At 41.5% G+C, this 14,425-nt stretch overlaps 1 protein-coding gene across 3 annotated transcripts; it reads left to right on the top strand.

Moving 5' to 3' along the window:
- The first annotated feature begins 55 nt into the window (after positions 1-55).
- LOC113091721 (ubinuclein-2-like) lies at positions 56-14,399 on the top strand. 3 transcript variants are annotated; one of them, XM_026257290.1, is made up of 17 exons: positions 56-947; positions 2,276-2,392; positions 2,488-2,589; positions 2,861-2,989; positions 3,997-4,097; positions 4,205-4,721; positions 5,377-5,447; positions 5,549-5,678; positions 6,289-6,398; positions 6,547-6,657; positions 6,755-6,895; positions 6,992-7,039; positions 9,453-9,498; positions 9,615-10,925; positions 11,965-12,172; positions 12,416-12,484; positions 13,076-14,399. In XM_026257290.1, exons 1-17 carry the CDS (start codon positions 654-656, stop codon positions 13,120-13,122), a joined length of 3,552 nt encoding a protein of 1,183 aa, XP_026113075.1. In that variant the 5' UTR covers positions 56-653; the 3' UTR covers positions 13,123-14,399. The 3 variants fall into 3 exon arrangements, with proteins under 3 accessions (XP_026113075.1, XP_026113097.1, XP_026113086.1); XM_026257312.1 differs by lacking the exon at positions 2,488-2,589; XM_026257301.1 differs by lacking the exon at positions 12,416-12,484 and having other exon boundaries at positions 60-947.
- The last annotated feature ends 26 nt before the right edge of the window (positions 14,400-14,425 follow it).

Genomic DNA, 14,425 nt, shown 5'->3' with positions numbered 1-14,425 from the left:
TGTATTGTTTATTAGTTATATTAATCAATGCATTAATGGAACGTTATTGTCAAGCATTACCATTACATCTCCTGGGCTATTTAAATCAAAACAACAGAACCTCTCAACATATGATAAGGGCCTTTAGGAAACACCTTAAACCACTTTCCTCTATTATTTCCATATCTACGTATTAGTTCAATTTCAAGGGGAAGCCTTTTTTTTCTACCGTAACATCTCTAATTGCTCATTAGAGCGTCTGTAGCCTGTAGGCCCGCCTCTGATTGGACGCGCTGCCGCCGTCGGCGTCCTCTGATTGGCCAAGGCGCCCACTCCGTCACGCAAGCCGTTTCCGGTGTCCGTGTGTGCGCAGGCTCAGTTCGCTCGTCTGCGCTCTTTTATTTACTCTCTCTCATCTAAGATGGCTGTTCGGAGCTCCTGAGTCCCCCGAGTGAAGCGACCGAGGATGCTTGCGCCTCCAAAATCAATCTTCACCCGGCCATCCCTTCCGACGCACAACCCGTGAGGCGCGAAGGGGACTGTAGCACCAGAACCGCCTCCGAGCGCCGCTTCCACCCGGCTTGAAGCTCTTTAAATCAAGTTGTTTGGCGAAGTCGAGCCCTGCCGCTGAGTGCGAGCGAGCGAGTGTGTGTCCAAGAGCACTGAACATCCAAATGGCCGAACCGAGAAAAGTGCAGTTTGTCACCCTGTCCGGCGGTCCGGGCGCGGAGGGCAGGAGACGGCGACTGGAGGAGGACGAAGCCGCCGAGATGAGTTTTGACAGAGACGGCAAAACGAAGATGATGGAGACCGGGGTGACGGCAGCGGGTGACCGCGGGGCTTTGATCGGGAAGAGAGACGGTGAAGAGCCCAAAGGGAAGACCGTGCGCCTCAACCTGTGTCTGTCCGAGCCTAACGAGCAGTGCTCGGCCGAGTTCAACTACAGCGAGCTCATCCAGTCTCAACAGGTACAGAGTAACTATCCCAATCACTTCAGTGAAGAGAGAGTACTGGTTAAACCATTACTTGTTATCGAAAATCCACCGCTTGCTTGTTTTTGCTGAGTTTGCTTATGCATTAGCCTGTTAGCAGTGGAGTCCAGAAATAAAGTCCTCTTCAGGGGATCTTCTACTGAGTGACATGTGTGACATATGCTGTGATAGAGTGAGAAGTAACTTACATTTAATTTTTCATGACGCGTCTGTCCTCTTTGCTCATAAACTTTAGAGCACTTTGTTGAGTACGTGACCCCCGTGAGCACAGTATCATTAAAGCAGAGCTGAATTGCTGCTAAGTGCTGTTCTTGTAACTTTTATGAATGTAGGCCTGGCCTTTGACATATGTCAGATGATTTGTTTTCTTAAAAGCGCACTTTTTGCTAATTAAAAAATGTTTTGCTTTTAAATGTTTTTTTTTTTTTTTTAGAAGTGTCATTTAAATTGATGTGTACTCACTGGATTTATCTGTGTTGTAAGCTGTTTTGTTCTACATGAAGTGGGTTGCCACCTCATGGGAGTCTTCATGTTGATATCACATGATCATTGGTGTCATTTTAGGTTGCTATTAATAATATCAGTGATAATAATACTACTGCTACACAACACGAAGATGGAGTCTAAAGCAATACCAGTTCAAACTGAATAAAAGCTAGATCTGTTTATTATGAGCATGTGTTGCAGTTGTTTTCTGCAGCTTTAAATGCATAAGCTCTTCAAAGTCAGCTGGATTCTGATTGGCTGTCTTTGTCTTTAAAGTGTTCTTGAAAGCGATTCCATTGATATTGTTCCTATTTGTAATTTTTTTTTTAATAGTTGTGGTGTGGAATTCCCTACTATTGTAGAATTCTAACGATTATTAATTAACACTATATAGCATTCGGCCTTAGCGTGAATGGACCCAAAAGAGATAGTCCACCCCAAAATGAGAAAATAAAATGTAATTTTAAACCTGTATGACCTACTTTCTTCTGTGAAACAAAATATAATATTCTGAAGAATGTTGTTAATCCTAAGGCACTTTCAGTTCCCATTTACTTCCATTGTATGGACAAACAACAACAACAACAAAAAACAATAGAAGTCAGTGGGAACTGAAATTGGCATAGAGGCAATTCTGAAACCTTTTTTACTTGTAATTTTTGGGTGGAATATCTTTTTTTTTTTTAAAGTTTGAATGGAAATTATTTCCATTATTAATAATATTGATCGAGAATGTATTGTACTCATTCTGATCCACCCATCCATATTGGAAAAATGAATTTTCCCAGCTAGCCTTACTTAATTTGTTCGCTTCACAGGCCAAGAAAAATCCACCAGATACAAAGTCTTCCCTGGACCCCAACGATCCCTTTAATGATGATGAGAGAGAACGTCGGGAGGTCGAGGCACTGGCCAAAAAGTTTGAAAGCAAATACGTGAGTGTTGTTCTATGATTTTAAGTTGCATATTCAAATGTGTGGGCACTCAAATGCCAAAGGTCACGTTGCCGCTACCACCGACGTCCTTACAGGGTAACGCAGGGAAAAAGAGGCGGAAAGATCGGATGCAGGATTTGATTGACATTGGCTTCGGCTACGATGAGAGTGACCCCTTCATAGACAACTCGGAAGCTGTGAGTGGGCACTTGCCATGGCAACAGACAGACATCACTATGGCGATGATCGATTGGCATTTAACATGCTGTTTACCGACTCGGCCTCATTGCTCTCTGAACTTGAGGGGTGTTTTTTTTCCCCATTCATATTGAAGTCAGTGATGGATAGTTTTACCTTATGGATTGATTTGAAATGTGTGGTTGCGGAGTCCTTTTTGCCATAACCTCAGAAATGCAGACAACAATCAGCATAATACTTCTGTAAATCATTGTGTCTTCTTCCTGTCAGTATGATGAGCTTGTTCCAGCCTCTCTGACCACCAAGCTCGGTGGATTCTACATTAATACGGGTACTTTGCAGTTCAGAGCTGCCTCAGATTCTGAGGGAGAGGATGGGGGCAAAGAAGAAAAATCCAGGGTGAGTTGACTTTGTTTTTGTCAAATGACCCTGTGCACACCAGGTTATTAATGCCCATCATGATTGATCCGGTCAGTTAGAGATATCTCGTTTGACCACTTGATGTTGTCAAATGGAGGATCTCTGATTTCTCTTTCTGTGCTAAAGGAAAGAATTGACATACTGTTGCTCCCGAATGCATGTTTTAATTTTAATCTTTCCACAAACGGGTGTATGTGTATAAATTAATCAAGATTAAGGAGCATGAAATCTTCAGAGTTTAAAACAGTTCACTTTGTTCAGATGTGGTTTGAGTGGCCAGATCAAAAACCAGTTTGAACCCCATTTTCACTTCTATTTATAATTTCTGTCTCTACCGAACGCTTGTGATCAGATCACCCCAGACGGATGCTGTTACCATGTGTAAACAGGGCACCTAAATGATATATAGACCTGGTAAAGAGACCATTCACTCAAAGATTTTCAAAGAAATTCACCCGAATGTCGTTGCAAGCCCATAAGGCTTTTGGTGATCTTTTTAAACACAAATGAAATCCGTATGAATGGAGTGGTTTTATACAGAAGACATGTGATCGCTTTGATCAAGGGATTTAATTCAGACCTCATCAAATATGGTAAACAAAAGCTCAATCGTGGTTCCTTCACATGCGGTATGTGAATAAAAGCCTAAAATAAATCTGTTTATCATGTAAAGTCATTGTGTCTCTTTAGAAGACTTGGATTAAATCACTTTAATCATATGCTTATATATAATTTATAATATAGAATTTTTTTGTACGTTTCTTTTTTTCACATTTTTTTTTTTTTTAAGTTTTGGTGGCAGGACAGAAATCTTTTACGTTTCAATGAAATAAAATCCTCATTTGTGTTTCAAAGGTTAATAAAATCGTATAGGTTTAAAGCACCATGAGGGTGAATAAGGGCAAAATTGCAATCCCTTTAAAAGTTTGTTTTTCATAAAACTCCATTTATGACGATTGTCTTAATAAAGTGCTTTCTGGTTGTAGATGAGAGATGGAGAGGAACCACTGATAAAAAGAAGGAAGAAGAAAGATGCAACCAGTATAGAGGAGAAAAAACCCAGGAAGAACAAAGTAGCTAAACAAGGGTAAGAATTAGTTTTCTTCTAAGTGTTTCTTTACCAAGCTGTTTGTGTAGTTGATGTGAATTGGCTCATTATGAATGCATTTTAATCCGTTGTATGTTTGCTCGCAGAGTGTCTGGTCTGAGCCTTCATCGCCCTGAGAAGAAGAAGAGGAAGAAACTGATGAAGGATTCGCTCTGTCTGGCTGCAATGCTCCGCCGTTTCACACGAGAGAAGGAAGAGATGCGGAAACTGGATGCCAGTGCGTCTCATCCGGGGCCTGGTCTCACCAACACTCCCAACTCCAACAACCTACTGCACAACTCCCATCTCCAAATCAACACCAACAACAATGACCTTTCACTAGCCGACCTGACGGCTGACCCCGCCATGATGTCATTGTTTAGTTCGGCCAATGAAAGCGAGCTTCAAGATCTCATGTGTGACCTGGATTTTAGTTTTTTGGACGCAGGGCCCCAGATGCCCCCATCAGCCAGAGAGAATGGACAGGTTGGCTTGGGTTCATCGTTGGGGCACAAGATTGGAGGAGGGGGACTGAATCGAGGGCAGGGTGGTCTCCTCTCTTTTCCACCTCTCCCCGATGGTCTTCCAGCCCCTTTGATCAAGCGCATCGAAGACCTCCGAGCTGTGAGTTGCTCTCATGTCAGTTAAACACAGTCATGTCATGAAAAAAAAAAACACTAATTATTTATAGCGGGGGCTTTAAGAGTTCAAAACCCATATATTCATTCCACGCTGAACAAAAAGCTCTTGTCTATGTCTGTAATGTTGGCTTATTTTTAACAAGATCCCTAATGATTTCAGTCTGATCTGATCAGCTTCAGATTTCACATCTGAGCACAGTCTGTTTTGTGAATGTCTCTCAATGCATTGCAGGATTTGTTAAGTGATTGCTATTGAAGGCTGGGGCAGACTCACAGCCCTGCATGAGCAAAGACGTCTTCGAAATGACTTCTACTAATGTTATAAGTAGACCTAAGAATAAAATGTATGATATTGCATCAGAAAGTAGTTTCAAATCTATTCCAGCCTGTTCTGTGAGAGCAGATTAATTTATAAGAATAAAGGCCACTGAGTATTTTTGGAGATAGCTACCTGTTATATAAATTGCATTACATCCAACTTTGAAGTTAAATTTATAGAGTTACAGAGAGAGAGCAAGAGAGCAAATATACACCCACAAATCCACTTCCCATGTAAAAACACTTCAGGGACTTCATGTTCTGACAGTAATATCATTTTCCAGCCTAACTTGATTTTTGTTTTATTTATTTGAACTCAGGCATCGAGGCAATTTGATCAAGAAGGCAGAAAGAAATTCTTCACTCTGGATATGAATAATATCTTGCTGGAGTAAGTCAGATCTCAGCGTCTTCTCATTCAGCTGTTAAATCTGGTGGTAGTTCCTCCTAGTCTGTTGTTTCTTGCCGTTGATCATTTTTCTTCTCGTTCAGTATCGAGCTGCAGGTTCAGGAGCAGCCGGCAAACATTCGTTCTGAGGTGTACTCTCATCTCGAAGCCTTTGTGCCCTGCAACAAGGAGGCGCTACTAAAACGACTCAAGAAACTCAGCCTCAACATCCAGGTGAAGGACTATACCATACACTGTAGAGATTTTAGGGTCTTTTATGTAGCGGAAAGTACTACATTTTGTGCCATTTTTTTTAAATAGTGTAGCGTACTGTTTCAGTTTAATAATAACATTGTAATAACACAAATTCACTTTAATAGTTTATAGCTATACTTTAAGACTTGGACTTTTTTTTTCTAGAATAATTGATATGTAGACATAAATGTGATTCCGTCCTCTTTATTTTTAAGTTTCACAATGGTCAAGATTGTAGTCGTAATTAATAGTAATAACAATTTTATAATTTAGAACTATAATTAATAAAGCATTTAATGTTGTTACCCAGAAATCACTATTATTTTTGATAGTATGATCGTTTTTGCGCCAGATGATTGATTCTGATTGCAAAATCATTTCAGCAGACTTTGAAGCGCTTTAATGTAGCTGGTAAATGCTGCTATCATTTGGTGCAGCAATTTTCAAACAGATCAACTTGTCTGTATTTGAACTACTTTAAATGATGGCCAGCTTGCAGCTGTAAGACAGGCTATAATTTAGATCGATCAGTTTCCCAACACCGCATACATTTCTCAAATGTTTTTGTGTCGTCTTTCTCTTTGCTCAGGATGACCGTCTGCGCACGCCTCTGTTAAAGCTCAAACTCGCCGTGTGCAGCGTGATGCCAGAGCAGATCTCCAGATATAACATGGACTGCATGGCAAAAGCTGCAGCTAAGTAAGGCTTAAACTTTCCCAACTTAATGCCTCTTTCTGCTTTCATGGTATGCTTGTTTAGATTAGTGGAATGGACTGCGTGGACACACACACACACACATATATATATATATATATTATGAGATTGACTGTGTGTATGTGTGTCACAGGCAGCAGATAGAAGATGGAGAGAAGAACGGATCGGAGGATGATGATGAAGAGAAGCCAGGAAAGAGGGTGATGGGACCGAGGAAGAAGTTCATCTGGGATGACAAACTCAGGTTTAGACATATAATGAAGCAGAGCCACCAATAGACTATCAGTGTAAGAAATCAAGGGTTGGCGTGTAAATATGTGCATGTGTGTTGTTTTTCCCAGGACTCTGTTGTGTAACCTGGTGCGTGTGAAGCTGAGCTGTTATGAGCTGGAGCAGTGCTCTCTGTCTGTGGAGGACTATCTCAAAGCCTTCATGGAGAATGAAGTCAAGCCACTCTGGCCCAAAGGCTGGATGCAGACCAGGTGTGTGCTCGACTGCATGCTAACGACACTTTCTTCTAGTAATAGCGTGCAACTAGATAATTCCGTTTTTTTTTTTTGTGTGTGTTTTTTTTTCAGGATGCTTTTTAAGGAGAGTCGTGCGGTACATGGTCACCTCACTGGACTGTGAGTAGATCAACCTCTTCATATATATTTATACTAATGTTTGCAGTCACCATATAGAGCATGCATAGTGGGGAGAAGAGAAAGATGTCAAGTCTCTTTAGGCTAGTTTTTGCACATTACATTTACATTTTACATTTATTCATTTAGCAGACGCTTTTATCCAAAGCGACTTACAGATGAAGACAGTGGAAGCAATCAAAAACAACAAAAAGAGCAATGATATATAAGTGCTATAACAAGTCTCAGTTAGGTTAACACAGTACACGTAGCATGGGATTTTAACTAATATAATAAATAAAAAGAAAACAGAATAAAAAAATAAAAAATAAAAGAATAGAGCAAGCTAGTTAGAGGTCTTTACACACATACACACACACATACATATACAATTGCATAATAAATGAAAAGAAAAAAGAATACAAAAAGATTAGAAAGGTAGTTCGATTTTTTTTTTTCTTTTTTTTTAAGAATAGAATTATTGAAGTTAGAGGGTCAAATAAAGATGGAAGAGATGGGTTTTAAGCCGATTCTTGAAGATGGCTAAGGACTCAGCTGCTCGGATTGAGTTGGGGAGGTCATTCCACCAGAAGGGAACATTTAATTTAAAAATCTGTAAAAGTGACTTTGTGCTTCTTTGGGATGGCACAATCAAGCGACGTTCAATTGCAGAACGCAAGCTTCTAGAGGGCACATAAGTCTGAAGTAATTAATTTAGGTAAATGGGTGCAGAGCCAGTGGTAGTTTTGTAGGCAAACATCAATGACTTGCATTTTATGCGAGCAGCTATTGGAAGCCAGTGCAAATTGATAAACAATTGTGACGTGTATTCTTTTTGGCTCATTAAAAATTAATCTTGCTGCCGCGTTCTGAATTAATTGCACATGGTCGTATACAAAGGGTCCATCTTAAACTCAAATCTATTTTTAACAGGTGTGCATAAAAATGCAAAGCAAAGTAATATGCAAAGCAAAGTTTCTATACAGCATATAAAATGAGTTTAATGTGAATGCAAATATATCTGGGTCTAAAATTATATACCATTGGTGAGTTGCTGATTTGGCTAAAGACTAGCAACAGAGTGTGCAAGCGATCATACTAATGATGGTTTATTAACTTAAGTGTCTAAATACAGGAAATGTATAATTCCGATATTCTGAATATTTGAAGCTTTTTTTTTTTTTTTTGGGCTGGTTAATAAAAATTGGTTTGATGTAAAGAAAAAAATAAGGATTTGTAATGGGATTGTACATTATTACATTTTTATGCTATTTATTTTCTTTTGTTTACTTGAACAGTATTGTAAATTGTGATGCATTCCCCTTTCTAAAGTTTCCTTGAGAGGTTCTATTTCTAGCACCCCATGCTATAGATGGCCTTCTAATTTCAGTTGATGGCAGACATCCTGAAATATTAATAGGTATTGTGAGTGGTCTCTCATGTCCCCATACCTAGAGAACAGCACACATAACCTTAGTCCCAACAGGGAGTCACTTGAACTTCATTTAATGCTTTTCTATGTCAATGTTGAGTTTGAGACCAAATGTGCTTAATTGTTATGTAATTAGTGCCATAATACAAAAATACGGTGCTAAGATAGGCTTCATTTTCATTTTAACACACAAAATATATAATGACTCGAGGGTTGCTGTCACTGTAACTTAATTAAGTTGATCTCTGTCAGTGCATGGAAAATAAGGAAGCAAATTCCACTGCTTTTTGTCTGGTGGATGGGAAAACTTGGTGTATGTTCTCTTCCTTGATGTTCTTCATGTGGATTAAGACATCAAGCATCAATCATAGCATGAGCAACCGATGTTCTTGAAGTAGATTCGACAGTAGATTATGTAGGTGAAAAACTGAAGGTTTAATTTTGCAGATGTCTAAAAACGAACAGATTTGATGTAGGGCAGTGCGATCGTGGATAATCTCTTGTTTAAGACCTGTTCACACCTACATACATTTTTGGAACAAAAATCTGACCTGTCTCTTCAGACAGAGGCTCAAAAATGATTGTTGGTGGCACTTACAGAAAGTAGAAATGTGCTTTTGCCCTGTGCAACGCTGTGATTGTGACACCTGCTTATCAGAGAGAAGAAAGGAGGTCAAACAGTATTTACATGTTTTCAAACAGCCGTTCAGATTTTGTATTCACTGTCTTGCTAATCAAACACCACCAAATGCATGAGTAAAGATAAAAGAGAGCCAGTTCTGAACTGTTCCTCTAATAAATCCTGTTTGTGATCACCAAGTACTAGTTTTATCTGGGCATCATGTGAGTATAATTGCAAAAGTGCAATATTTTGGATTCAAGCCATGCAAATGTTGACTGTCTGAACAGATGCATTATTTATTCCACTGATTATGTCATTGTGATCACTGATGTCATTGTCATCGCTGAATTGTTTTTTAACAGGGGCAAGAAAAGGATCGTTCCAACCCCAAAAGCTGCCAAAATGATGGTATGTAAATTTGAACCAGGTTTCCACCATGACATCCATATTTTCAAATGGTGCAATTTCATCAGTTTTCTATGTCCTCCTGTTGACTGTGGTTCTGTATTTGACATCTGCTCCAGGACGTCAGCTGGACACAGAGACCCGCTCCAGGTGTTGGATCCACCTCGGCCTCGCCTGCCTTACCCGCCCCAGCATGCAGGCCGCCCTCCTCCCCCTCTGAACTCATCTGCCTCTCGGATTCCCTGGACGAGGATCTGGCCGCTAACTCTCTAGACTCCATTTCCCAAGCACTCGCTCTCCTCAGTAACGCTGCCAAGGGACTGACGCCAAACAATGGCGTTCCCACCTCCTCCTCTCCCAGTGTCCCCAGATCCTCCTCTGGAGTCAGCCACTACTCCTCACCTCTGTCACATTCCACCCTTCCAGCAAAAATGGAGTCTTCTGGTATCTCAAAGGCGAATATGAGCACTCTAACTACCTCTCCTTCCCTCTCCTCTCCGCTCGCCTCGTCTCCTTCTTCCTCCATGCGAGGCAAGAACTTCGGGATGCTAAAGAACGGCGGGCCTGTGCAGAGACCCTTGGGAACGCCCACTCACAGAGCTGGTATTTCAGGAATGAGCACGGCGCAGTCTGCAAAACCCCGTCCGCCCCCTACCGCCTCGCCCCTCTTGCCCCCGCAGCAGAGGTCATTCGGGGCAATGGGAGTGAAGTTGGTTCAGACTCCGCCACCTGTTGGACAAACAAAAAACTGTGCTAACAAATCCACTACTGTAGGTGGCGGTCCCGTGGTTTCCCAGCAGCCTCGTCTGAACACTCATCCCTCTCAGATGAATCCCAAGAGTCCTCAGCAGTCTCCTCCTCCGGCCACTTCCTCTCCTTCCTCTCTACTATCAATGCCACACAACCAGTCAAACTTCATCACGCCCATGCAGGCCACGCTCACCAAGTCTTCCCACAGTAGCAGCTCTCCTGTTATCAAACTCACCCCACGACCCCCTGCCCCTACTCCTCCTCCTTCATCCTCACCCTCGTCATCCTCCTCATCTCCTTCTCTCACCCATCCCAGACCTCAAATGATCCCGAGCTCGCACCAATACAACCCCAAGAGTCCAACCTTCAGGCCGCAGTTTACCACACAAGGAACCGCAGTGGTCAGATCCGGGTCAGGACAGGCCAGTTACAGTTTTGCAGGTGGACACAAATCCAGTAGTCCATCCACCGGTGGCGCAAACACCACCAGCACCGCCCCGATGGCCACGTCCCTGTCTGTAGGGTGCCAGGACGGTAGCCCCTCCCCTTCAGCAGTCCCTGCCAATCACAGCCAGCGGCAGAGGCCAGTGGGAGGGACTAGTCAGAGTGCCAAGTCTACAACGAGTAGGGCATCAGTCATGAGCCTGCCCTCTCCTCCGGTCTCCTCTCATCTGTCACATGTGAGTCCCGCAGCCTCGTCCACTCCAGACCTGTTTAAACGAAATGTCTGAGTGGTAGCACTTTACATGTATGGGATTGCTGGCTGTTTTTATGCAAAGTAGCTTCAGTAGTCAGGCACTTAGTTAATCAGTATTTGTGTTCGCTGAGAATCATTAGTCATTAATCATTACCTTGCCTTTGTTTGTGATGTGCTTTCCAATGCCCATGAGCTTTTTTCCACTCTGAGGCTAGAAGTTATTTTTAGGTGTTTTTTTTGTTTTTTTGTTTTACTCTAAACGTTGACTTTTTTTCTGGTTTTTAGTAATGTGCTTTTATAGTGTATTTAATGCAATATTATTGATTTGACATCACAAAGTGTTTTATCTGCCATTCTTTAAAGAAAATGATTGTTTTGTTGTGCAAACTCTTCTCACAGCTGACTTTAAAGTAAAGAGAACTTCCACACTACATTCACTGTCAAACTGTGAGCTCTACAGTTATATTGTGTTTTTTCAGTAGAACACAGTGACCTGAATTAAAACATAAATGAGATGGTTAAGATATTAACATGGGTTTACCTGGAAGCAAACGGAGGTGGCCTTACTCATGTTTTATTCAACTACATTCAGAAGTTTGGGATCAGCAAGGCTGGTGTGTTTTTATGGTCAACAAGGCTGCTTTTATTTGATAAAAAATACAGTAAACCAGTAAGGTGAAGTTATTACAATTGATTGCATTTAATATGAATTCGTAAAATTTCATATGTTGACATTTCATCTATTCAACATTTCTTATCTTTAACAGTTGTGCAACTTTTCAAAATGAGTAGAAATGAGTGAACGCTCGGCTGACAAACAGCTATGTTGGACTTGTTCAGTAATATTTTTAAGGCAGGCTTTTTTTGTGAAAAACTGCTTGCAAATATAGTTTCAGTTTTGTTATTGTGTACTCCGATGGCAAACATTTAAATGTATGTGTTTTTTTAACATGCACCCCCCCCCCCCCCCCCCCCCCAATTACTTACTCAGCATGACCCAAGCGTTTCCCTCTCTCCCACAGGTGTCTTCAGCTTCAGGAAGTAACCTCTTGGGCTCAGTGCCCCCCTCCCTCCCCCTGGGTTTCGGGATGCTCGGGGGTCTAGTGCCTGTTTCTCTACCCTTCCAGTTCCCCTCGCTCCTCAACTTCAACCCTGCAGGTCCTGGGGTTCCTGGCTGCAGCAACATGGGAGCTTCAGCCGCTACCAACTCAGGATACACCCTGGCACAGAGTGAGTGTGTGTGCATGACTGGTGTGTATCGTGTTTGGCCGAGTGTGTTTCTGTAACGTGACTTGTCCCGAGTCCTTTTCCGTGTCTCCCTAATCTGTTTTTCAATTTTACTTCCTCTTTCTCCTCTTCGCATCCTGTTTCGGTGCTGCATTCCTGCCATCTCATTTGCTCCTGGATTGTTGTGCACTCTTCCATCTCTTCCCTCTGTCCATCTTTCTTTCCACCTGTCCTGCCGTCCCCCAGATCTGTTTAAGAGTCTTCAGCCAGGGTCTCAGGTCGCTCTACCTCCCCACTTGCAGCTTGCTTTCTCAGGTAAACGCTGCAGAAACCTCCAGCTCACTGCTGCTGTTGACCATTCCTTTACTTCCTCTGCTTGTTTCAATCCTTCTTCTGTGTTTCATTAGTGTGGCATTAGCTCTGTTCCCAAACCTAATCTGTCTGCATAGACAGGGAGCGTCCTAACTGAAGTGAAACCTCATGTGATGTTGAGTGATTGATTCGAACACTGCTTAATGGGTTGCAACTCTGTTATCATGCTCTTGAGGAACTCTACTATGCCTGGGATTGACTCCCATTTCACAATTCGGTTTTCATTCAGTTAGTTTGGAAGTATTTCAGATGCAGTAAAACCTATAGATTTTTCGTAATGAAATAACTCTCAATTAATTCTTTCAACTATACAGGGAAGCCTGGTCCATTAATATTAACTAAAGGCGGGAACACACCAAGTGTATCCACACTAGAGGCCAAACGAGGGATTTTCTAAAGCATGCCTGTGGTTTAGAAACCGCCTTTGCGCTGGCACATGTTGCTTGCTGGGTTTTGGAACAGACTGTTTGAAATGCAGATTTCATGAAATCTTGTAACTGCACCGAGACACAAGTTTGTCTGGATTTTCCACAGATGCAAACCAAAGCCAGGGGGGAGACACGAAGAGGAAGTCCCACTGACCGCCACAGCCAGAATGTAGAAGTGGACACCGCTGGCGACGGATGTTTTCAGCTGCTTGGATGAACACACACTGCGCTTTCGTTCATCATTGACCCTTCTTCTTCAGTTAACGTCATTCTGCTTTTAATCGATCAGTGTTCTGGACGATTGGAGAGAGCGGGGTGCATTCGAATTTTTGCTGTTTGTCAACATGTTTACACAAGACCTTAATCACTGTGGACATAGAGCTAGAGGAAGTGAGAGGAGTACGAAACAAAGCAACATCATTTCTATTTAAGTTCACGTCGGCTGGAAACTTGTGCATTCCTGTGTTTCTTTTCTTTCCTAAAGGGATGGGATAGTCCAACCGTTTCCTTCGAAGACTGTTAGAATAGTAGCTGTTAATAATACAAATGGGTAAATTATTTATAATTTTTCGACAGGGACATATTATGATGTTTAAGTGTATTAATAGAATAAAATGGGTATGTATATAAAATATACATTAATATTATGTGATCTATTTTCTTTCGAGGTCAGTATGTATGCTGTCTTGCTGTCTTTGGTGCTGCGTATCTCACTGGACCTTGTGAAAGAAAAAAAAACATTCTTTTATGGATGAATGAATCTTGTGTGAAAGCGTTTCATAGAGAAATTATGAGATTATAGCCTACTTGAATTTTCAGTTTAGTTTTGCTTAATAGAAGTACAAGAACTCCCAAGACTGTCAATAAAACGCCTTAGTTTGTAAGTTTGAATAACTATGCAGGACTGTAAATGTTTCAGTGCAAAGTAAGCTATTGCGTAGAGCTCCACTTTTGACGTTAGTTGTGTTTGTGTGTTTGCCCCGTTACATCACTGGACCGTTAATTCTTCCTTCCCACGTCTCTGTTCCATTTCATCATTTTACCTGTTCATTTCAAAATGTCTGGCACTGCTCGCCTGCATCTTATGACTGTGTTCAAAAGAGAATTGGCGCCAAAGATGACAGCGTTCGCTCGGAGGTGAGAAGCAGCAGGTCAGGTGTCTGTCTGTGCCCAGTGTAACAATCTTAAATGTGTGGTCTCTGGTCGTCTCTGTGGATATTGTGATGAACTGACTTTTAAAATCCAAATTTATATTGCTTTATTTTATTTTCTAAAAATGTTGAAGTGAGTGGGCGTAATTTTAACTGGCGCTCACCGTGAAAATTCTTACTTGGGTAGATTATTTTTGTCTTGATTCGGGAATTCAAATGCTGTCATTTTTGTTTCGAGTACAAGCTCTAAAAATTAATTCAATAAAAAACATTGGCGGATACGGTTGTAGTAGTTTTACTTGTAT

This window comes from Carassius auratus, chromosome 6 (assembly GCF_003368295.1).
Source record: "Carassius auratus strain Wakin chromosome 6, ASM336829v1, whole genome shotgun sequence".
Classification (NCBI taxonomy): domain Eukaryota; kingdom Metazoa; phylum Chordata; class Actinopteri; order Cypriniformes; family Cyprinidae; genus Carassius; species Carassius auratus.
The sequence above is the reverse complement of the archived record's forward strand: the minus strand, read 5'-3'. Positions and strand labels throughout refer to the sequence as shown.